The sequence below is a fragment of the Fonsecaea pedrosoi genome (assembly GCF_000835455.1).
Source record: "Fonsecaea pedrosoi CBS 271.37 unplaced genomic scaffold supercont1.3, whole genome shotgun sequence".
NCBI lineage: Eukaryota > Fungi > Ascomycota > Eurotiomycetes > Chaetothyriales > Herpotrichiellaceae > Fonsecaea > Fonsecaea pedrosoi.
Window position 1 is genome coordinate 2,836,707 of NW_013550613.1, and position 23,189 is coordinate 2,859,895.

General features: G+C 52.4%; 4 protein-coding genes across 4 annotated transcripts; 2 read left to right on the forward strand and 2 right to left on the reverse strand.

Annotated features, from left to right (window-relative positions):
- Nucleotides 1–5: 5 nt before the first annotated feature.
- On the reverse strand, nucleotides 6–1,245 carry Z517_04949 (uncharacterized protein; the record flags this gene model as incomplete). The annotated part of the gene is made up of 2 exons (XM_013430277.1): nucleotides 6–731; nucleotides 790–1,245. The coding sequence occupies 2 exons, from the start codon at nucleotides 1,243–1,245 to the stop codon at nucleotides 6–8; spliced, it is 1,182 nt and encodes a 393-aa protein (XP_013285731.1).
- A 5,077-nt stretch (nucleotides 1,246–6,322) lies between these two features.
- On the forward strand, nucleotides 6,323–8,716 carry Z517_04950 (uncharacterized protein; the record flags this gene model as incomplete). The annotated part of the gene is made up of 1 exon (XM_013430278.1): nucleotides 6,323–8,716. One exon carries the CDS (start codon nucleotides 6,323–6,325, stop codon nucleotides 8,714–8,716), a length of 2,394 nt encoding a protein of 797 aa, XP_013285732.1.
- Nucleotides 8,717–10,149: 1,433 nt separating this feature from the next.
- Nucleotides 10,150–12,285, reverse strand: Z517_04951 (NADPH-cytochrome P450 reductase; the record flags this gene model as incomplete). The annotated part of the gene is made up of 2 exons (XM_013430279.1): nucleotides 10,150–10,446; nucleotides 10,507–12,285. The coding sequence occupies 2 exons, from the start codon at nucleotides 12,283–12,285 to the stop codon at nucleotides 10,150–10,152; spliced, it is 2,076 nt and encodes a 691-aa protein (XP_013285733.1).
- Nucleotides 12,286–14,865: 2,580 nt separating this feature from the next.
- Nucleotides 14,866–22,867, forward strand: Z517_04952 (uncharacterized protein; the record flags this gene model as incomplete). The annotated part of the gene is made up of 2 exons (XM_013430280.1): nucleotides 14,866–20,163; nucleotides 20,213–22,867. 2 exons carry the CDS (start codon nucleotides 14,866–14,868, stop codon nucleotides 22,865–22,867), a joined length of 7,953 nt encoding a protein of 2,650 aa, XP_013285734.1.
- Between the last annotated feature and the right edge of the window lie 322 nt (nucleotides 22,868–23,189).

A 23,189-nucleotide genomic window follows, 5' to 3' on the forward strand; every position in this document is an offset into this window, starting at 1 on the left:
CCGAATCATTCATTTCGTGGACCTAGGATGCCCTGGATGTCCATCTTCGGTCTTTTTGGATCTGGCTCTTGTGTTCCTTCACTTCTGTTTCCCTGCTGTCCTCTTGGGTTCGGCAGAGTTTGTTGCGGAAGCTGCTGCACAATCGCTGGGTCGATCGGACCTTGAGGTGCTGGTAGGATCGGTGGTAGCTGAAGACCGGAGGATGTGCTCATGGGGGGCAGATGTTCGGAGGACAAGGATGATGAAGGGCGTGGAAAGATAGGGTTCGAAGCGTAATATCCATGAGGTCCCATTTGCGGTTGCTGGGACGGGTAGTTGTAGCTACTGGCATACCCTAGCGTTCGGAAGGCTGATTCTGGTTGAGAAGGGCTGTAGGACGAGGAGACCTGTCCTGGCATTGGAGCCATGCTGCCATGATATTGTCTCGACGAGGCAGGCACAAATGTGCCTTCTGCCATTGCCAGACTCGGTGATATTGATGCCGGGCCGTGTAAAGTGAAGGCTGGTGATCTCGGCTGCCCTAATCGAGGTGTTGGTGGATTATACGGTCTAAGAGGTTGATATCCTGGTCCTGCGGCATACATTGACGGATCCCCGAATCTCCTCGGGGCTTCTCCTAGACGCCCGGGCAAAGGAGTCAGTGTTGCCTCAAACTGCCGTCTTGAAGAAGCGTCGTCTGGTTTCAACGGTGGCCGGCCTCTCTTCTTGTGCTCGACATCTTTGCAGGAGTCCTAGAGAAATAGTCATCAGCTCGGTTCACCAGACAGGGAAATTCCACGATCCGCGCACCTCTTTACCGCTCTGTACACATCTCCGACATGGACGACTGCTGTCACACCGCAGATGCTTCTTCTTGCAATTCACGCAAGCCGATGCGACGTGCGCCTTAGGTTTTCGAGTAGCGCGTGGTGAAACAGGACTCAGTGCCAACCGTGGCGAAGGTCCGCCAAAGGATGTCGGTGGTAAACTCGACGCAGATTGATATGGAGCAGGGGGTAGCGGATAGTTCAGCGCATACGGCCCTGGTTGCACGGCGAGTTCGGTAATGGTCTCCCCACCTCTTGATACCGCACTTGGCCGAGGGACAGCGATGTCCAACGGCGCTACAGGGGGAGCAACTGCTGCCGCCGTCGTGGCGACTGTTGATGTTGTAGTTGGAGGAGAGTAGGATCGGGATCGCTTTCTTCTTCGACCAGCTATCTGGGCAGGTTCAGCAGGAGGTTCCGGTGGAGGAGAACCGGACATGGGAGGGGTGGGGAGAGATGCCCAGATGGGCGCGGCGACTGGCTTCGGCAGAGTGAGGTGCTCTATGGTGAATCTTGAGTTGTCGAGGCTGGACCGGTGTTTCTTGAAGGACGGACAAAGAGCGAACTGAGGTGGGCGTGAATGCTGCATCAGGTTCGTTTCCCACGGAGCTCGTTCGAAGATCGCATAGACTGCCCGTTTTCCCCTTTTCCTTCTCCCTTGCACAGCTTTTGTCGACGGAACGATGGTCCCGGTGACTGCAATGCCGCTTCTCCTTCAAATGTCCGTGCTCAGATGTCGTTTCCGAATTCCAAAGTGACTCTGCCTCGCTCAACCAGGTACCGAATGTACCTCCGACGCTTACTTAGATGTCCGCCGCGAGTGCCTTGGGGCCCGAGTCAGTGTACTGCGTCAATACCCAATGGACTGAAGGGGAAACTGGACACAACATATCCACCAGAGTTGTGTTGCCTACCCGCTCAAGTTTTGTCAGATTCCCTCCTGGCCCCCAATTTGATATCCAACCAATATTAACCAAACAGAATTATTCCAAGTAAAGATGCCTGATGTCGAGGGTTCCAACGATTGAACAGAAGTTGGGAGGTCGTCAAACTCGGGCAAATCCAAGAGGCACAGCGCGCCAGCTGCACCAGAGCGAATCACTGGGCGTCAAATCGAGAAAGGAACGTCTGGACTGAGTGGTCCGCGGTCCACGATGAGTTCAAGTAGGAAAGAATCAAGATTCGGTGGATATGATCTGGAAGTCATGACAGGGCCAGAGAACCAAACTCAATTGTCAGAGACGCGGGCCAATGCGGTCGTAGACGTGTTCGTCTGTTATGCAAGGGCAGCCGCCTCTGGGCCATCCAGAGACAAAGCGGGAACCTGAGCAGCAGACAAATTTCCTCATGTTCGTGAACCGTGACGGCGATCTGCTCTATTGAGAGGCAGTAGACGGAGTACCTGACCCAATAGTGCCGGTTAACAGCTCCACCCTGGTATGGATACGAAGCCCACTCCTCATGAGATCCAGGGATCCAGGAAGCCGAGAAGCTGAAAAAGGTCTGCATTAGCTTTTGCGTCGGAGCGGACACTTGGCCCCGTCTTCCGCTGTCAATTGCGACATTCTATAATCCCGCAGGGTTGTGTGGACAATGTTTCGCCGCCCGTCGCGAGAGCCACGGTGCCATGGTGTGCATGTCTAGGTCGGTGGCACCAGATAGTGGTGTCTCGGCAAGCCAGCGACGCGATGGCACCAGCCACAATCCGCCCCCCAGGCTGGCGGGGAACATGAGGCCAGCTGGAACAAAATGGGCTTTTGCCCTGGGTGGTAAGCACTGCCTGATTTTGCTCCAAGAGGGTTTAGAGACGCACGGGGCAAGGCGCAAAAAGGGTGGCCAACGTAACAAGCACTCAAAAAGAAATACTTGGACAGGTAAGCTTCGCCCAGTCCGGGTGGATTGTCATGGGAAATTCCTTGACCTGGGTTGTGCTTTGCAGAAGTCGCGGAAGAAAACACTCTGGCCTGCCAATCGAGAGCCTTCTTTGCTCCAATTCCCCCAAAGGTTCAGGGCTCAAGGTTTCTCACCATTGGGCGGACAGAGTCTGAATTGGGCAAAGCAATTGGGCAAGGCCGGCCGTTGAGAACGGAGCCTTGATAGCAACGTCGATTGGCGACAGGTTCGCAAACATGGAGAAACAGGGGAGAGACAAGACCAGACGGCTTCTGGCCGAAACGACCGAATCATTGACAGGCATTGCCATGATGCAACAGGAGAGGGTAGAGCCTTTTGGCCCCCCCAAGAGATCCAGGCTGGACTTGGGCTGGCAGGATTTTTGCCTTGTTTCGAGGAAGTAGGAAGTAGTTCGCCTACCAGTGGCTGCGATTCAGCCAGGGGTTATTCAAACCAGCGTCCAAAGGGGTGAAGACTGAGCAGCCATGCTCGCATGATCGGGGATCTGATGTCGTTCTGCCAATCTCAAGGTGTTGACTATCGGGCTGCCTCTGGCCAGAAATAGTCACAGCTGTACCACCCGATGACGAGCTACGAACCTCCGCGGTGGGCTCTAAGTCCCACAAATCCTACTGACAAGTTGGGGAGTTACTGAGACCTCTTCTCACTTCTTTGTTTATTGTTGTTTTGGCGTCAATCGGGCTCTGGCTTTTAGGCATCCGAGGCGGGGCCCGATAGTGGGTTCAATAATGATTGTTGGGTCTTTCATTCTTCTGACCATCGTCATATTCTTCATGTTTTCTTCAGCCACTGCATTTCCAGGATGTAGCAGGGGGGCCCCCAGACCGAAGGAATAGACGCAATCGATAAGAGGATCTTTGTTCGATTTTTCCCTCGTACATAGGTTGTCGAAATGAGTTGCCCCTGGACTTCTGCCTCTTTTCCTTCCCGGCAGATGCCGTCCCAAAAGTCCTACCTACATCCCTAGGCAAGCTGACGTCGTCTTGGAAAGCAAGTGATGTTGGCTTTGCAGGCCCCTGTGCGTCCGGGTGGCTAATGCTGCCCGGATCTCGGTCTTGCTTCTGCCACAGATACTCGAGGGTTTCATCGCTTGTATTTGCCCTTGATGTCGGCTTTGCTACAAGTTGGGCCGTTGATTGGGTATCTGCGCCAATCTTCAGTGGTGGCCACTGGCAGTGGCCCAGAATGCCATGTCCACGATGCTTCAGCCAGACCAGGGGTTTCGGATCAATACCGATGGACCCGGAAGTCTTAGAGGAATCTCCTGTTGGTTGAGACACACTGCGCTGGTTTCTCGCTTGGTGGGAATCCTCCGGCTGGGCTGTTTGTGAACTCCCTGTTTGGGACTCCCAGGAGGAAGACAGGGCACCCTCGTACGAGTTCTGTATGAGTATGTGCTAGGCCATGTGGGATATATCCTCCTGGTCCTGGAGCAGGGTTCCATAAATAATTTGGACACGGTAGTAGGCGAGTGACCGTCGCGTGCCCCCCCTTGGGTTGAGAGACAAGTTGACAGGCCTTCACCAATCAGCCAAGTCCCATTATTGTCTACTGAGTCCAGCGAGTACATGTTCAATATTGCAGCTCGTACCCGGTCCTCGTGCTGTTGCTCGTGCTGGTAGGAATGATGGTACTAAGCCGGAGCGGAGGTCATCCTTGTTTGGTTTTCATCTCATTCTGTGGGAAGCGGTCATCTCTAGACCCTGCCCACCATGACAGTGTCGGGGTTGACATGGCATATCCGGGAATGTATAAGGACCCCCTGGCATTCCACCCTCAAGCATGTCAGCTAACTGACGTCTCTCTGCACTTGCGTGGATGTACCAAGTGTGCCTAAAGGGGACTGGCTGCCACAAGCATTCAACCCGAATGTTTTCAATTCGGTCATCTTATTTTGTGTTCAATAGTTGGAGTGTTGGAGAACACCCGTCGATCAAGGCACTATTGGTTTCTGAAAGAAGGAGAGATCGTCGTTAAGCTTCCCACTCCAGGCCGGGCGCACCAGGTTTTCCGAGGATGGCGCCTCAAAAGCCTAATCAGGATCGATGACGGCGGACAAGCGAGAAAGAGGCTCGATCCGCCAGGGTACATTTCGGGTCGTCAATTATTCTCCGCAAAAGTTCCGTCGAACTTGCGACAAAGTTGACAAGTTTGTTGCGTCGATCCCGGGTGCTTTTTTCCTTGAGCGAGTCCCCTGTGAAAACGGCCCTGACGGAACTCAATTCATGATCCCTACCGTACGAGTATGTGATTTTGGACCTTTGTCGACATGTTCATTAGTCTGTGAGAGCCAATTCCAGCGGGACGAAAATGGGAACTTTGTCTGACTCCCCTGACCCTGTATCTTCCCACGCGGCTTGGGTGTCCTGGTACGAGTAATCATACCCCTTTCAGTCCGCGTCGCGTCGTATTCGGTATCATTTGGAGGTTGAGCGGGCTTTCCGCATCCAGTGGTCGGTGTGGCACCGCCCGAAGGCTGCACTAGATGCCATTTATTTCCCCTAGTCTTGCGCCACCCAAATCTCAATTCGTGATTTCTTGGGGAAACCCACGTGGCAATCACACCATGTCTGGCTGAGGCTAAGTGTGCTGGGGGCTGCCAATGCTTCTTTTGAGACATCTCAGCTGTGGAAGACCACCTTGCTTCTTTCTCATGAGGCAGTGAAGGAGATTAAATTTCAAGGCAGCCGGAACACCGGGAAATTTCTATGCGACAAGAGAAATTCTCCGATGCGAGAGTCTTGTCGTGGCGAAGGCGTTCGCTCTCTTTGCGAGAAGGTTCTTGTTTGATCCGAGAATATCTCAGGGAATCAATCTCCAGGGCGAGGAACGAACTCGCATTGAACGTTTCGCACCCGTTGAGACCATCCATCTCCTCAGCTAGGTACTCGTAGGTATGGACCTGATTAATAACACGGCACCAAATTGCATCTAGCGTTGCCTTTCTATGGGTATCAATGCCGCACAACTCAGCTATTTTGGGGATCCAGATCAAAACAGATGCGTTCACCATGGCCAGGCAATCACGGGTTGAGAGTCAGGACCGTAACACAGGATGGCATAAGAGGTACTGTAAGTGCATTGTGGTGATTTCGTTCAAGGCGTTTCAGGAGAGGTAAACAATACTCGTTTGACCGCGATGACACATCTACCTTTTGATTTTAGAGAAGCGAGACGGCAGCCGAGTGAGCAGACAGTATTCGAGGTATGGACGAGTGAGTCTACTGCCCATGGGAGATGAGGATGAAGTATTACTTGCGTACTTATACTACAATGTGCGCGATGCTCCTTGTGGCTGCCAAGAAATGAAATGACGACAAATCCCAAAGTGGCAGTCAACGTCAACTTGAACCTCACATCAACAACTCGCCCTCCTCCATCAGCTTGTCGAATGACAAATCCATCAACATTTACGCTCACATCACTTGTGGTCAGAGCTGCGTCTCCCTTCTATCCTTCCCACTGCCTCCTCAGCTCCTCTGCAAGAATTGATTGTGCATCTACCAATACATGTCGCGTGCTCTGATCGACCCCTCGTCAGTCGTCGAACCCTAGTAGAATCCCAGGACAACTGCCGAACGCGGGCACGATCCCCTCTAATAATGGCTACTCAAGCTGGCGCAGACGATCCTCTTGTTTCCGCCTTGCCGCCGGCCACCGATTACATGACTTACCTGACGTTGTTGGAGTATCAACTGACACCTCACAACCTTCCCACACTGAGCAGACTTCTCAGCGACGATGATGGCAAGCTTGCCGAAGAAATCGGTTGGGATCTGTTGAAACTTCTCCTTCCTATGTTGAAAGATACCCCTGAAGAGGCCAATCGATGCTTGGAGATCGTTGCTCGACGGGGCAATCCGAGAGAAGTCGTTGTTCGCGTTGCCGAAGAACTAGAGAAGTTGAGTGATCCAGTCCAGGCCTCTGACAATGAGGACGACTTCGAAGAGAGATATGGCCAAGACGAGCTACCGACGTTCCCGGGTGAAGCACCTCGAGTGCACCTTGGACAGATGACCCTACAGGGCATGCCTGCCGCTGTTCCTGCTGATAAAGCCAGCGGCGAGTCGAGCGCTGTCCATGAAACAGTGTCGGTCAAGGCATTGCAGCTGCAAGCACTCTTCAATATGTTGGGCATTCTCCACCCTAGGATCAAAACACAGTACCCTAGTCGCTTCCTTGCCACGTCTCTGCCGGCCGCCCTGGGTGCTTATCGGCAGGTTCCCATCTCAACCGTGACTACTTTCTCATTTTTGACCATGCTGGAGAAGATATCTGGCAAGAAACGGCCACCTTTGCCGCCTCGCACCAGCACCCAAGGTGAGGGCCCGTCGTCGAGCACACTTCCACAGGATGTGCCTGCGACCGCAGCACCTTTGCCAGATCCCGAGGCTAGGGCTGAAGAGGAAGATACCGGGGTCAGTGAGCCTTCGCAGGGTGAAAAGGCCATCATTTTTCGACTACTTGACGCCGTGCTACTCGAAGTTCTAGATGAATACATGTCCTCGCTTGCAGCTCATGACCATCCCTCCATGTCGTGGACCGCTCGTCTACGGGAGTATCGCGAGCCCAAAAGAGTCGTCCCTGGTAGACTGACAGAGATTGAGGTCTGGGAGCAAACGCCAGAATTGAAGGAACGCGACGCCCTTTTGGCGCGGTTCCTCTCAATCAGCAAACAGATGCAACTCGACCCAAACCAAGAGATTACAAAACTAGTCTATGAAGACGAGGACGAAGATGTTGGGAACCCCTACCATGATAAGGATAATGCACCTTCGGAATACCCGACCACGCCATCTCAAATTCCCTTCCCTCGAGCCGGTGTCATCTTCCTCCATGCTTACCAATCCTATATGACTCCGTCTGAGGCAGAGGTGCTGCTCACCACCTCTGAGCTGACAAAACTCATCGCTCACTCATTTCCCCTCAGCGCAACCCCGTCAATACCCCTGCCACCGCTACAGGATTCGCTTCTCTCTCTTCTGTACAAAAGATCTCTAGCAGTCTCTTCTGCGCCAACAACACCACAGCCCTCTCCGGCCAAATTCCTCCTTTTGATAAGCACATTGACGCAACTCTTTACCATCACACCTTACCCTTCTCTCCGTGACTCGGCACACTACATCGCCACAAGACTGCTACACGCGTATCCCGACCCGACCGTGCGCTTACAGGTCATTGCGCAAACGCTTCGAGGAGACACGCTCAGCACTAACTGGGCGGAAATCGAGGATGACTTGGAGGCGACCGAACCTCCAGCTCCAGGGATCGATGAAGAGACGGGGCTTACAAGAAGCACTTCAGCTTTGCAGCCGCATCCGATCCCCCTCGCTCCTCCGCAGCAACTCGGGTCATTGAAGGCTGTAGGGGTGGACTGGCTGAAGGAGGAATTTTCACAATGGATTAGGGCAAGAACGCAAGGCCTGGCTGAAGAGGGGGCCCCAGTGGTCGGTGCTTTGGATCCTGCGGCAGTCCTTATGACCCCGGAAGACGCGACCTCGGAGGCAGAGGCGACTGAAGATAGGGACGACATAACAGCTGCGTTGGTCGATCTCCTCTTCCCGCCGGATATAGCCACGTTCACTGTCTCCTCCACCTCCTCCACGACAGCATCAACTTCTGCGACTTTGCCCGAAGAACCATCCCCTGATAAATTGTCAGAATTTCTTCTCTCAATGCCCTTCTACATCTCGACCCTCAATCTCATCTGCATTGTGCTTCCACATTTACCTTTATCTCAGCACCCAACCTCGATGCTCAAAGCTCGGATTTCTGCTCATCTGTCATCCTTGAACAAGGCGCTGGATTTTGTAGTTGAGTTGCTGGAGCACGCTCAGACATCGGCTTCAACCACTGCCTCTGGAGAAGGAGGAATGCGAGGAGGTGCTGGCGACGAGCAAGAGGGATTCCTAGAAGAATCGCGTGCTGATATATTCGCGTTGCAAGATGCCTGTGCCAGGGCCACCGGGGTGTGGGAGAAGGTGAATCATGGATGATGATGATGATGATGATGATATGATGGTGGACGAAGACCATACGACGACGATGGGATATGACAGTGAAGAAACGACAAGTGAGCAGATGAGATGAAATGTGGGATTTCTATCTCCGGTACGCCTCCAGACCGGAACAGTGGAGTCAAGGAGACGTGACTGAAAAAGAGACAGAGTGGTGTCCGCGTGGACTGAAGAGAACGAGTAAGTAGTAGATGGGAATATCTACTGGTGCAGGCAGGAGTCTACCGAGTACGATGGCTGTTGACTGTTGGCTGTTCGTTGATTGACTTGACCATGAATTTCTCAAACCAGGAAGAAAAAGCAGTGTGTATGTAGATGGACATTCTTATTTATGTTTCTCTCTCTCTGTGTCTGTCTCTTGAATCTGTTTCGGCTTTTTTTTTTCAATTTGATTTTGGGGGTCTGGCTTCAATTTTTTTGTGTCTTTGACGGTGTCACAGTGACTGGTGACTGTGGTGGCCTGAATCAGCACCGTCGATCTTCTCTGGTGCGATCTAATCTGCGCCAGAGTGTGATTGCATAGGTACAGAAGCCAGCTTGCACCAATCTTCAAGCCAGCCAGCCAGCCTTCAGCGTGGTCGAGGAGTATGTATGCAAGTCCCAACGGAACAAACTTCGACGCAACCCTCCCCGGGAACCCCCCAGAAAAACAAAACAAAATCCACTCGTCTCTTGTCGCTTGGGACTAACAAGAAATTCTGCATCGAAAGAGTAAACGTCCGATCCCCAAGTTGTCTAGTTCGCCCATAGTCTAAAACTCCGGTCGGCGCCCAGTTCGTTCAAACAAGTCATGATAGCGAAGCAAGCAGTCCTGTTGATCCCGAGCCCCACATGCAGAACACGACTCCAGGGATAATGCTTCCAAGGTCGAAGGCCGGAGGCCGGAGGAGGTAAGAATTGGTCCGCGGGATGGGAAGAGAATCTCCCCGAACACATTAGGATTCTTGTGGCGACCCTGTTCTCTCCGAAGGCGCGGAAAGTCATCGAAACCCCCACTACATCGGTTCCAATCAACCCAACCCCACAACAAATTGGCGAGATGTGTCCATGTGATGTACACCGACACACACAAGGCAAACATTTCCGATTCTTTCCAAGGGGCCCTTCCGATCTTCGTCCCAGAATTGGGGGAAATACCCCCCGGAGGGCAGATCTTCCCCTCGGTGACACGATTTGTGGTTGGTTTTTTTCTTTTCGTGTGCGCATCATCCACCTACTCCACGTTCTATCCTGCCCGGTTCCGATCGCTCCTCGAATTTTGGTAGTGCGAATACCTGTTTGGTGAATGAATGCAAAGCCAAAGCTCGAACTGCATATCGGACGTCGACTGCGTGGTAATCATTTCCGACCAGCTGCACAACACTTGCACGCTCCACCAAGTTCGCCAGATTATTTGTCCCGAGTGTAGTTGATTATGACCAAACGTCTTCCTGGTACACGCCGCTGCTGCGCATGCTCTTGACCACTTGTTCGGCTTTCTTCTCGTCCACGCCCCGCTCGGCAGCGATGATCTGAGCGAGGACTTCATTGACTTCGCGAGCCATATGAGCAGCATCACCACAAACGTAGAAATTGGCCTTTTGTTGCAGCAGTTCATTAACCAACTTGCCATTTTCTTTGAGCAGGTGTTGCACATAGACCTTCTTGGAGGTCTCGCGGGAAAAGGCATTGAAGATGGTCAATTTATCGCCCAAGATCTTCTTGTATTCCTGGAATATTCTTTTAGCAACCAATGTCACTCCTGAGATCAACGGTAGTAATAAACTCACCTCCCACTCCTGCTTGTAGAGCCAGTCTTCTGTCGATCGACGGCAGCCGTAGAAGAGTACCGTGTGCCCGACCTCCTCCCCTCTTTTGGCTTGTTCTGCACGCTCCTGCACGAAACCCCGGAAGGGCGCAACACCAGTTCCAGGACCGACCATGATGATGGGCTTGCTGGGATTTGACGGCAATTTGAAATTGGAGTGTCGGACATGAACGGGGACATGAATACCGTCGTACTTGTTGCGGGGACCAGTAATGGCGTACGTGAGACCATGAGGTGATGGGTCCGGATCTCCGTTCTGCTTCTGCTTCAAGGCCAAAAGGTAATTGGTAGTGACGCCCTTAACAATGTGACCTGCACCGGGAACGCGGATTGATTCGACCACTGCAGTGATGGCGATCTTCTGGGGTTGAACAAGTGAAGACGAAGAGATCGAGTAATACCGAGGCTGCAACTTGTTGAGACCCTCCACAAGGCAAGAGAACGGGACAGCGGACCACGGTCCAGGGTGGACGGCCGAAACGGCCTGGGCAATATTCAGCATCTGCGAGGCAACCTTTTCCTTGAAGTAGTCGGCATCGGAACCCAATTTGGTCATTTCCTTCTTTGCATCCTCGTTGGGGGCAAAAGCGGCGAGCGTGGCTAAGAACTGACGCGAGACAGGGGCGCAGATTTCCATATGATAGCGAACAGCGGCGTCGTAAGTTGTTGGGGTTGGGAAGGGTACCTTGGCGGTTGCGTCCATACCCTTCATGCTGATAACCTTGTGTCTCTTCTCTTCCAAGCCAAAGGTCTTGATCAATCGATCCACTTCCATGCCTGCGTTCGTGGGCCAAATTGCGATATGGTCCCCAGTGGTGTAGGAGATGCCGGAGCCCGATATATCGATCTCGCAATGCAGGCAGTTTCGATCTTTGACAGTAAACAATTCCTTGGACTCGGCAATCGGTGCGATGAACGGGTTGTGAGCATTGTAGGGGCCCTTCTGTGCGCCTTCGAGGTGGTTCTTGTTGGGTTCTCCTAGATAAACAGTGTCACTTTCTGGGGACAGATCATCGCGTTCTTCGACGCTGAATACTGGTTCGTAAACAGCTTCACGTTCTTCCAGTCCCATCTTCTCGGCCAGAGCAGCCCACATGGGTTCTTTCCAGGCCAAGAAGTCTTCTTCCATGGTACCAGCACCGTCATCTCCTTCACCCGCAGCCCCGATCCTCTCAGCACCCAGTTTGGTCAAAATCTTGTCCAAGTTTCGGACCATGGAGTTGTAGTGCTCGTAGGTGTTGTTACCCAGACCAAACGCAACATATTTCAGGTTACCCAAGGGCTTATCTTCGGAGGCTTCGGAGAAGGAAGGAGGGTCTTGGTTCATAAACTCCCAGAATTCGACCGCGTTATCGGTGGGTTCACCCTCGCCGTAGGTGGCCATGACGAAGAAGGCAACTTTGTCCTCGGGGAATTTATCGAGGTTTTCATAGTCGTAGTCTTCCAGGTCAGCAGTCATTGTGGCCAGTCCGAAGCGAGCATGGCCCTCTTTGGCTAGACGGGAGGCATAATCTTCGGCGGTACCGGTCTGGGAGCCGTAGAAGATGACGCAGTTTTTGCCCGACTCCTCCATCTTCTCCAAGATGTTACGGGAACCTTTCTTGGAAGCGCTGCCATTGAGGGCAGATGTGGCATAAGGGTCCTTGGGGACACCCCAATAAGTGCCTTTGGTGAAGTAGGCGACGCTACCGAGAAGTAGCAGAACGAGGACAATAATGTCCAGGGTGTCGACCTGAGCCATGGTGGGGATGTGTATGGGATGAGGCTCACTTGACATTAGGTCTGCGAATTGGTTCGGAAAGTGCAAAAAAGAGGTGTCCTAAAGGAGCAGAGCGACACTGCTTATATACGACCGCAGCCCGCTCGGTGGTGAGCAATTGGACAGCGTGGAGATACGGGCTCGACGGGTACTTTGGGCTGCCGCGAACTGTATGTGGCCTGATGTGGCCAAGATTCCGGTGCGCAGATGTGCAGGGTGTGCACCTGGGCCCTCCTTGAGAGTGTTAGGTGGCTTGGTGGGGTAGACTGCGCAGGCTAGGTGTTTTCCTCCTTTTTTGCTTTGGCCTTTGTGTGGGCTCGGCGGCGTCGCGTTCCAGCTGCGAGATGGGGTAGCAGAGTGCGAGAGCAGGGGACGCTCAGATAATAGAGGCCAATGAGTCAGTATGGCGGATGCTCGATGGGGCTAGTTGAGGCCTTATCGGGGTTGGTTCGTCGCCGTTGGAAATGGAAACCTTCGACTGAATTTCTCGCCTAGAGGTTCGACTTGAAGAAACACAAAGGTGTAGAGCAAGAAAAAAGATAAAGGTGAGAAAGCGCAGGAGATTTTAAACCGAAACCAGGATGTCTAGGGTCAATATAAGGCTTGTAAACCGGCAATTGGGAGAATCGAAGAAATATAGAGGATCTGGGGTCTGGAGAAACTTGGCCGCCTGCGTGCAACGGCAAAGTCAGGTCGCGGAATTGTTTGGTGGGTTCGGATGATGAATCGCGACGATGCGCGAGGCAGCAACCAACGGCGAGCAAGTGCGCAGTGACTTCGGTGGCTATTCGGCACCCGTGATGTTGGTGACTGGGTGACTTGCCGGGCACAATAATAGGCGGAACGAGTGCTCGGAATTGGGGGTGAAAGGGGGGGGGGGGCGTGATGATAGTTGGGAGCCTCGAGGGGTTCCTCCGCGGGATCAAACGGGTGAAGGACGGCAGTTGAATTTCTCCTGGACGAAGCACAGGTTGAAGAACGACGGTGCCCTTCCTTTTATTTCTATCCTCTACTCTTGTACGGGTAGTAAGTGCATTCAATATTCGCCGCCGCTCACTACATAATGCTTGTAGCATTCCCGTGATGGCTGACTGCGGTGCCCCATCTGCATCTGATTGTGATGGCAACGAGTAGATCCTGCACTGAGTACAGTACTTGTACAACACTGCACATAGGAATGAATGAAACTACCTAGTATCGAGGAACCCTCCACTGATGCTCGTAACCGAACACGGTAAAAACAACATATTCACTTGTAGATACCAATTTCGAAGACTACTGCAGGATACGAAGTACGATTATTGTGGGTTCATGTGGTGGCAACAAAACTGACCTTCTCATCCCCACATCCATCCCGCACACCACTCACATTGATTGGCACGACTACCACAGGAGATCCCCTGCACACACCTGCGGCCTCCTTGTTTATCTATGTGTACGAGTAAGCCTCCCTGGCCTCCCAACACAGTCAGCACAAACTGAGAAGATGCCTTCAACGCGTCCTCTAACTTCTCACGTTCGCACCCTTGAGGCTGATCGCTGATCAAACCCTGTAGCCGCCGCCGCCGTGGCAAAGGATCGCCCCCTCGTATATCGACTTCACATCTTACAAGCCTATCGCAATCCCGCCCGGACTACTCCGTGTCGTACCTACGACACTCTGAGAGCCGGCCCCAAAAATAACTGAAACATGGGCAAGAAATTACGACTTCTGTACCCCGTACATAAGACGCGAGTGTCAATGTTTCGTGCTGGACGAAGAGAAGGAGATGAGGACACCACAGTTGGCGCCGGTGCAAGTCAGCCAGGCACATCAGGACCGTGATAATGGGATCGTCAGGATCCCATGCCCGCTTGCAGTCCGCATCCAAATACATCACGCTCTCCCTTTAGTCGGTTCTGTTTCCATGGCGCGAGATACCTATTGGTGTGCCTGGCTCGTAGGCCGAATCAATCGTCAAAAGTCGTCAGGCGGACCTCCTATGATTCGACCATTTGTGCCATGTGACAGCGAATCGCACGTTGTAGCACTTGAATCCGGCCAATTTGTTGACAGCGACAGTCTGTTCACAAACCGTCCTACGCCCACGCTAGACAAACATAACAGAATGGGCGCTCTCCTTTATACAAGTATTTCCCTTTCTTTTGATCCCGTTGACCTGTTCCAGGTTGGAGGGGCCTTGTAAGTGTGTTGTGATTGGTGGGTATCCGTCGTTGTACCTCCTCCTTCGCAGCGGGCAATTAAAATTCCAACTTCAACCACAACTCATCGCGGTTTTCCTCTTCCCTCTCCGTCCAAGCACCGCGTCCACGGTCTCCCAACCTTTGCGCTTCTAGGTCCAGAAGCGCAATGACGAAGCCTCTGCCCTCTTTTCAACGCCGGCCAACAGGGGCGCACAATGTTGCATAACCGTAAGTCCATTCGGAATTCTTCCGCTGCCATTCCAACACCCAACCCTTGATTCTCCCTCTCCACACATCGACAAGATTTGGCTAGGGATCGATGCTCTGCATCAAGATGAGCCTGGCCATGAGCGCATGACCCCATTCTGACCGTGTCCAATGCTACCAGATGCTCAATCCGCTTCCAACGAGCCCTCTCTCTTTCCCCTCGACGGCCCTGGTCCGGAACAGGTTTCCCAACCCTTGCCTAATGGCCATCCGCAACTCGCTCCCCCAATTCATTCGAGAGACGCATCTGTGACGAGAGGCAGGCCTCAGCAGACCTCGACTCAAGCATACCCCTCCAGTGTCGCGGCTTCATCGCGTTCAGGCTCGGTGCAACCCCAATCACATGGGGCAGAGTCCTCTGTGAGCTCAAGAGGTGGGTCCGCAATTGATACGGCCTTGCAAAGGCGAACGTCGAACAGTTATGGCCATCATCGCCAGACATCTGTTATACATGGCCTACAGCACTCGAGAAGCCCCAGCTTCAACTCTCCTTCGTCCACGAGCCCTCTGACCCCGGACTCTTTGCTGAGCGCCCCCAGCTATGGGAGATATCCGAATGCGAATCGACGTGGTCAGTACTCTAATGCAGAGAATACCTCCACGTATACCAGCCCAGCATCTCCATTTCCAGGCCACACACAAGGGCACTCCATTGATTCCTTGATCGATGGCGGCCCATCGGCGCACGAGTCTGCTTCCTCCCAGCACAGGAGGCGTAAGGAGCAGTCTCGAACAAGACGTGGCCATCAGGGTCACGCATATCACTCATCGAGTATCCACCAGCAGCCGGAACCGCGTACTCCGGGTGAATACGCTCTCTACCATCTTTTCCATGCCTTTGTGCTGCGGGCCGACCAGAGGATCAATCACTGTCTTACTCTGCTAGACAATGTTGTTGCACCAGTGGAGCAAGCCTGTGGCCCGGGCGTTGATGTCGGGTTTGACCAATTGATAGCTTCGCTAGGGCACATCTCTCGTCAAGGTCCTAAGCCTTTGGTGGATTCTTTGATGCTCTGGCGAAAGGGGAAGGGCGACGCCGCAGCCAATTTGAAGAAGCAAGTCTACCAGCAGAGACTGCAAATGGGACTTACCAATTCGTCAGTGCCTCCTTCACTGCCCAGACGTCACACAGAACCACTCCAGGCTCCAGGAGAGAATGGACTCCCCCAGGTGGGCACCGAACAGACCTCTTCAACAGAAGATGCTCTCACGCAGGAGTATATGCTGGCGGATCGCCGCGCTACAATATCAGTATACATCCTCTGCCGAGTCCTGATTGCAATTTTTGAACAAAGTAGTCTGGCTGCAATAACCCAAGATCTGGCCAATAAGCTCGAGGACATCTTGTTCACCCAGATCAGGGAGGTTGAGCCCTCGCAGATCTTGACGTCGACCATTCGACTTGCCAATTGGAAGATCTATGGTGAAGTCTTAGGCCAAATGAGTCGCCTTGACTTTGTCAACGTCACTTTCCGGTTTACCCAGCAACTAGAACAGTGGCAAGTGGATTTTTCGAAGAGCCCGGGAACTGCTACGGCCAGAGATATCGAATCTCGTCTTGAACTGCTCCTACTTGGTATGCGCCATCTCCACATTTCTGTTACGAGAGAATCAGCCTTCAGTGTTGCCGAATTTCTAAGAACACTTGCGGCCCTGTTCTCCGACGCGCATGGACCTCGCGTAAAGCAAGCATATTGCCAGCTCTTCGAACGCATGCTGACAGCGGTGGCGAGTAACCCCGAGTGTTTTCAGGCGGTACCGAAATGGAAAGATTTTGTAGAGACCGTCAACTCGCGCTTAGGAAATATGTTGGCCAAGGTTCGTCATTGGAATACGGGTTTTCCGGTGTCGATTCTGCTCTTGTGCGTTTCGCCTATCGATGTGTTCTCCGCGCAGTGGCTGCCAATGATTTCGACCCTGGCCCCCAAACTCAAGGACAGGTCAACAAGAGCTCTTGCTTTGCAGGCAATCTGTCAGCTGGTCTGGACGTACATCACACGCGTTGCAGACACCACCCAAGTCAAATTGCGTCGATTGGAAGACATCATCAAAATCACAATTCCACAAGGAAGAAAGACACACGTTGTCTCTGAGCCGTCCACCGCCGCTCCATTGGTCCAGTTCATCAGAATCATTGGCTTTGCGGCTCAGGACCTTTGCTTTCGCTCAATCATCTTTCCCCTCCTCCATTATGACATGTTCCAAACCAGTCGAAGTCTCAAGATTGAGAACATGGAGCCAGAACGCATGGTTATTGGAATACGAGCATTTCTTGCTGTCATGGCCGATTTGGAAAAAAATAGCGCGAGCGGGCCGCCGTTCCCTGCGTTCACCGTTTCATCGCAGAACATCGATGGCCTACCATCCTCGCCTGGGAGCAGGAGGACTAGTCTCGGCCTTGATACGCCACTTCGACCGCGCTTTGAAGACGAGAGTCCCTCCTCAATTCCAGTCAATACGGCAGTCCTGGACGAAAGTGCTAGACAGTACTATTTGCAGTTTTGCCAAATTTTGGGCAAGATCACAATCCTCTGCGACAATACTTTTGGCGGACAAGCTACTCTGAATGAGAAGCTGTCATCAAACGTGACTCCAAAGACCCCTCTCGCCGATGCATTCACTTTAACTCGCGGCCAGGACGGGACTGTCACTGATCAGCGCCAGCTGTACTATGAGCTGCTCCACGTGGCCATTCAAGCTCTTCCTCGTTGCTTCACCGATCACATTCCCCTGAGCCCATTGATCAACCTTCTGTGCACAGGCTCTGCTCATGTGCAAGCCAATATAGCCGCCTCTGCCACACAATCTCTGAAAGCAATTGCAAAGCAGGGCCACGCTCAAGCTGTTGCGATCGCCTTTCCACGTTTCATCTTCCACTATGACTCCCAATACTCTACGATGTCAGACGAGGGCCGTCTGGGACCGGCGCATATCGAGGCGACATTGACACTATATCTCGAATTGTTACAAATATGGACAGAGCAGCTCAAGCAGAAGGCAGTGGCAAGCTCTTCAGAAACGAGAGATCGCTCGATCACAGGCTCTCAGCGAGCTCTGCAGATGGAACTGACAAATGTCATCCCGCATGTGGATGAAATCGAAGCCTATGGCCTGTTCTTCCTCTGCTCGCAGTCTCGCCGCGTGAGAGCATTTGCTGTCAAGGTCCTTCGACTTGTTCTTCAGTTTGATTCGGTCCTCGGCCAAGATGTGCCATCTAGGATCATCAAACTTCTTGAAGGCCAGTCATCAGTAATTTTGGACTTGCACGAGGATGCGCTTAATGTCGCAGAACGCAGCCGCTTACAAAAGGATAAGCGCACTGGTCCTGGCCAAAGCACACTGATTGAGATCTGCAGCTCTGAAGTGTCCTATGATTCGACCCTTTGGTTCAAGGCTTTCCCGAATTTGATCCGCGTTGTATTTGATGCATGCCCCAATGCCATTGCCTTATGCCGCGGAACAGTCACGGACAGATTGATGATGATGCAGAATGACGTTGAGGCGTTTTCAGAGACGACTGGTGCAAATGCGGCAATGTATGAGTACCGTCTGCAGGGACGAAGCTCGGCAACATCTGCAGAGGTGCTCTTTGAGCAGTGGAAGTTGTACCTGATCATGGCCTGCGTCACTCTAAGTTCTCCAGGGGGCCAATCTCGAAGCCAGCTTGCCGATGCTGCTGCCCATTCAAGGAAGACCTCCAAGGGCACTGCAACAGCACAAGACAAGATGAGTTCTGCCAGAGCGTTGTTCTCTGCCATCATTCCAATGCTTGGTGCAGCGCCCGACGCCATACGTGATGCAGTGGTCTCTGCTCTCGGTTCCATCAATCGCAAACTTTGCCGGACGCTTCTCGAATCGCTTCAGTACGCGGTGATCAAGTGCAATGATGAGGCAAAGGCGAGAATCAACCATCAGAGGACTCCAAGCAGCCCACAGCGATCTCAGCAGACCGAACGGTTACGAACGGAAGTTACGCATGTATACAAGCTCACAGCGGCCTTCTTGCGTTTCGAAGATATCTATGAAGACGACTGGATTCTGCATAACCTCGTTAATTACACGAGGGATCTGCGTATCTTTCTAAGCGACAATGACGTACAGAATGATTGGCGATTCCAAAGACTAAGATACCATTTCTGTGGGTTAGTCGAGGAGGTCTTCGAAGGGGTCAACAGATCGAAAACGCCGTCTCGCTGGATGCCTTTCGAATCGCGGAAGTCTGCATTTGCCTTGATGGAAGACTGGTGCGGCTACTCCGCGGAGCGGAATTTGATGGATCCCAATCACGGCCATGCCCGCGACTTGCATGATCGGATGAACGCGAGTGCTGCACTTGAGAAAGAGAAGAACAATCTGCGAGTAGCTGCCCTGAGCGCAATGGCGACATTGTGCGCTGGGCCGATCAGCATCAAAACTGACAGCAACGCGATCCTGTCATTCAACCTTCAACGCATGCTGTCATGGATCGATACCATTTTCGCTACAAACAATCACAAGATGCACACTATTGGGCGACGAGCGCTTAAGCTCCTCCTGATGCACAATCCGGAGCATCTCGTCCTTGCCGAACATGCTATCGAGCAATGCTACCGGACGGAATCCTCGATGGCGCTGGAGAGCTATTTTACTGTGGTTTGCGAGGTTCTCATTGAACAGCCAGACTATCCCCTAGCGTTTTGGAAAATTCTCAGCATCATTGTGTTCACCTTGGGCAACGAAAATCGTGAAATCAGAATGCAGGCGGCGCATCTGATCCGCACTCTAGATGAACGCCAACATAAGAGCACCAATCTTCAAGAGTTTGACATCAGCATTTCCGACAAGACGCGTGCTGTATACAAATTGGCCCAATTTGAATACTCCAAGCGACTTGCAAAGGCCAACTCAGACATCGCGTTCATGATCTTCTCCGAGTTTTCACTCCATTATAAATCTGCACGTAACGATCATCAGCGCAACATGGTCGTCGCCATCTTACCCTGGTTGCAGACTCTCGAGCTCCAGGTCGACCCGGGGACCGGGTCTCCAACTGCCGCCTCGTATATGCTTCTAGCAAACATGTTCGAAATCACGATTTGCTCAAGCAGCGCAATGCACAACGAGGTCCAAGCCTTGTGGCAAGCCCTGTCAACAGGACCTCATGCGGGAAATGTGCAACTGATTCTTGACTTCATTATTTACCTGTCGCTCGATCGCCGCGATCAGAACTTTGTCGAATACGCAAAGCAGATCGTTGTATATCTTTCTTCCACCCCTGCCGGTTCACGAGTGCTGGAATTTTTCATGTTACAACTCGCGCCAAAGAACATGGTTAATGACAGAAAGCATGCTGATGTAGTAATGCCTGATACAAGGAATCTTCCCTACGTGGCTGATTTGACTTCCCTTTTGCCTATGGGCAACAAACAGGTAGGACACGCCAGATCTTTGAACGGATTGCATTCTGACAAGTCAATAGGTTGGTCTTTCCTTGGGACAAGTCTCCCTGATTTTCCTAGTCGACCTCATGGTTACACCGGTGACCCTGGCCAAAGATGAGGCGATCAAGCTCATTCATACTGTCCTCATCCTTTGGGACCACTACACAACGTCAGTTCAGGAACAGGCTAGAGAGATGCTGGTCCACCTCGTCCACGAATTGGTAACCACAAAGATCGACTCGCAGATCCTCTCCTCTGTCAAGTCAGACATTGAAAGCCTTGTTGCTGCAATTCGAAGCAACAGTCCTCGGATAAGCTGGACTTACGAGAGCAACACGAGGAAGGACGAAGACGATGGCGCTAGCCGGGTACCGCAGGCAATGGGGGTTCTCACCTCGGAAATTGTCAACATTTTCAATCTCGCGTTTGACAATTTCAGCGACAGCTGGGCTAAAGAAGCGCTGCACTGGGCCTCTATCTGTCCTGTCCGGCATTTGGCATGTCGGTCGTTCCAAGTATTTCGTTGCATTTCTGTCAGCCTGGATGCTAGGATGCTTGCGGATATGCTTGCACGACTTTCCAACACCATTGCCGATGAGCACACGGACTACCAGACCTTTTCGATGGAGATCTTGACGACACTCAAAGTCATCATTGGAGCACTGGAACCCAAAAATCTCCTGAGATATCCGCAGCTCTTCTGGACGACATGCGCCTGCCTCAATACCATTCATGAAAGGGAGTTCTACGAGACATTGGGAATGCTCGAGAAGTTCCTCGACAAATTGGACTTGTCCGCTCCGGACGTTACGGAGGCTATGATGAAGGGGCTCCCCGGAAAATGGGATGGCGGCTTTGAGGGGCTGCAGCCACTACTTTACAAGGGGCTGAAGTCGGCCGACAGCTTGGACAAGACGCTTTTCCTTCTCCACAAACTCGCAGACCTGCCGGATTGCCCACTAGTTGGGAACGACAATCGCCTCCTCTACTGTGTCCTGGCAAACCTACCCCGCTGGCTTCGAAGCTTTGAGCTCGACGAGATCGAACCTATGACGATAGCTTCAGCCCAGAGACTTACAAAGGTGGCGAGCGCAGCTGGCCATGATCTTCTTTCGGCCACTCTTCAGCGTTTCGCCAATAACGAAATAACATCGAGTCAAGAGATGCTCACCACCACCATTCAAGCCATGAGGGCCGCGTACTTTCCAGCATGCGACGCCCCAAGTTTGATCTTCATGATTGGACTATTGACCAACAAGACACCGTGGTTTCGAGTCAAATTGATGGACATTCTATGCGAGTTAATCCCGATTGTGAACATGAAGAGCCATGCCATCACAACACATGGACCCGATCTCATTTCCCCCCTGCTGCGGTTATTGCAGACGGAGCACTGCACACAAGCTCTGGAAGTGATGGACTATATCATGGAGGTAGCAGCTACGCCCATGGAAAAGCATCACATGCGGATGAGCATGGCTTCCGGGTCAGCAAAGGCTATCAGAAAAGAGTATGAGCGGACACAAAGCCTGTACGGGATTCCCCACTCATCCGGCTGGTCTATCCCGACACCTGCCATCTATTCAAGCATGACGAGACACAATGTCCATGCTGTTTTCTATACATGCGGCGACTCGGACTTATTGAATACCCAAGAAACCACCACTCCTGATGTTGAGTTTCAAGGTGATGATGGCTACACGGATTCATACTTTCCCCCCCAGAGTCGTGCAGAAACTATCCGGTCACTGGAAGTGGCGGCAGACGCCAATGTCAGTGACTTGGTCAACACACTTGACAGCCTCGATGATTTCTTCGACGATCTGGATGGCGACGACGTCTTAACCCCCACCGGCACCAGTCAGCTTGGCGTGTCCGCCATTGCGCTTCCCACTCTTACCGAACACAGCACAGCACTGTATGACGAGCAGACTGCCCCGATTCTTCGTCAGAGTCTAGCGCGGACGTCATCGACAACGACGGTACAGGATGGGTTTACCGAAGCCGGACCACTACCTGGCATCATTCATCGAACTCAGCCCAGTCTATCGTCTCCAAGTTCTACCGCAGCCACACAATCATCCTTCTCTTCGATCGACGAGTTGGGAGGCCCGGGACCGTCATTGCCCAATTCTACCAAGAAGCCGATGCTCCAGAGCGCGCTGAGTCCTGTCAATCATACTCGACCTGGACTCCATGCCAGATCAATCACCTCTCCAGCGAACCAATTTCCGGCATCGCAACCAACTTCATATGGAATGACTCCCATGTCTGAAGGCGGATCATTCAGGTCTCAGGATGATTATGCTGATCAGTACGATGAGGTCGTTATGTCGGACGGAGAGAGCAGTCCATTTCCCTCGCTAAGCATGACTATATCCAACCAGACCAAATCTTTGTCGGGTCCAGGGCCCTCCGAATATCAGACAATGCCAACATCTGCCAACGAGACTGGAGGAGCGTTCAGCCTGCAGGGAATGCGAAGAGGCATGCGGCGTCTTACAGGCGGCAAGAGTGAAAGCCAAAAGGAGAAAGACAAGATCAAAGATCTGGCACGCTTACGGGGGCAATCCGGAGGACAGGGACAAGCGACGGCGGCGTTGCAGAGTCCCAGGGTTCCAAGAGTGCCAGCGGAGTATCTCAATGCGTCCAATACGAGCGGCGTCAGCCCAACTGCGAGCCCGGGATTTTGAAGGCATATGGGAGTGAGATTTCTGTTTCGAATTTCCGTTTCTTTCAGTACGACAACGATACCCATAATAGAGCATCATGGAGCATGAAGGACGTATCATGGGCGTTTCTTGAGCATTTCCAGCGGCCACCATGTGTCTGTGTACCATATACAAAAAGGTATTCTCGAATGCGAAGACAAAAAAGCCGGATGTGTATACTAGGTTTAGCAGTTGCAGGCGCTCAAGGACAGACATTTCACACAACCAAAGGCTTTGGAACTCGTCCCAAGCTTCTATTTCCTTCCAAATTGACTCTTTGCTGGTTCCCCCTTTCTTAGTAGGA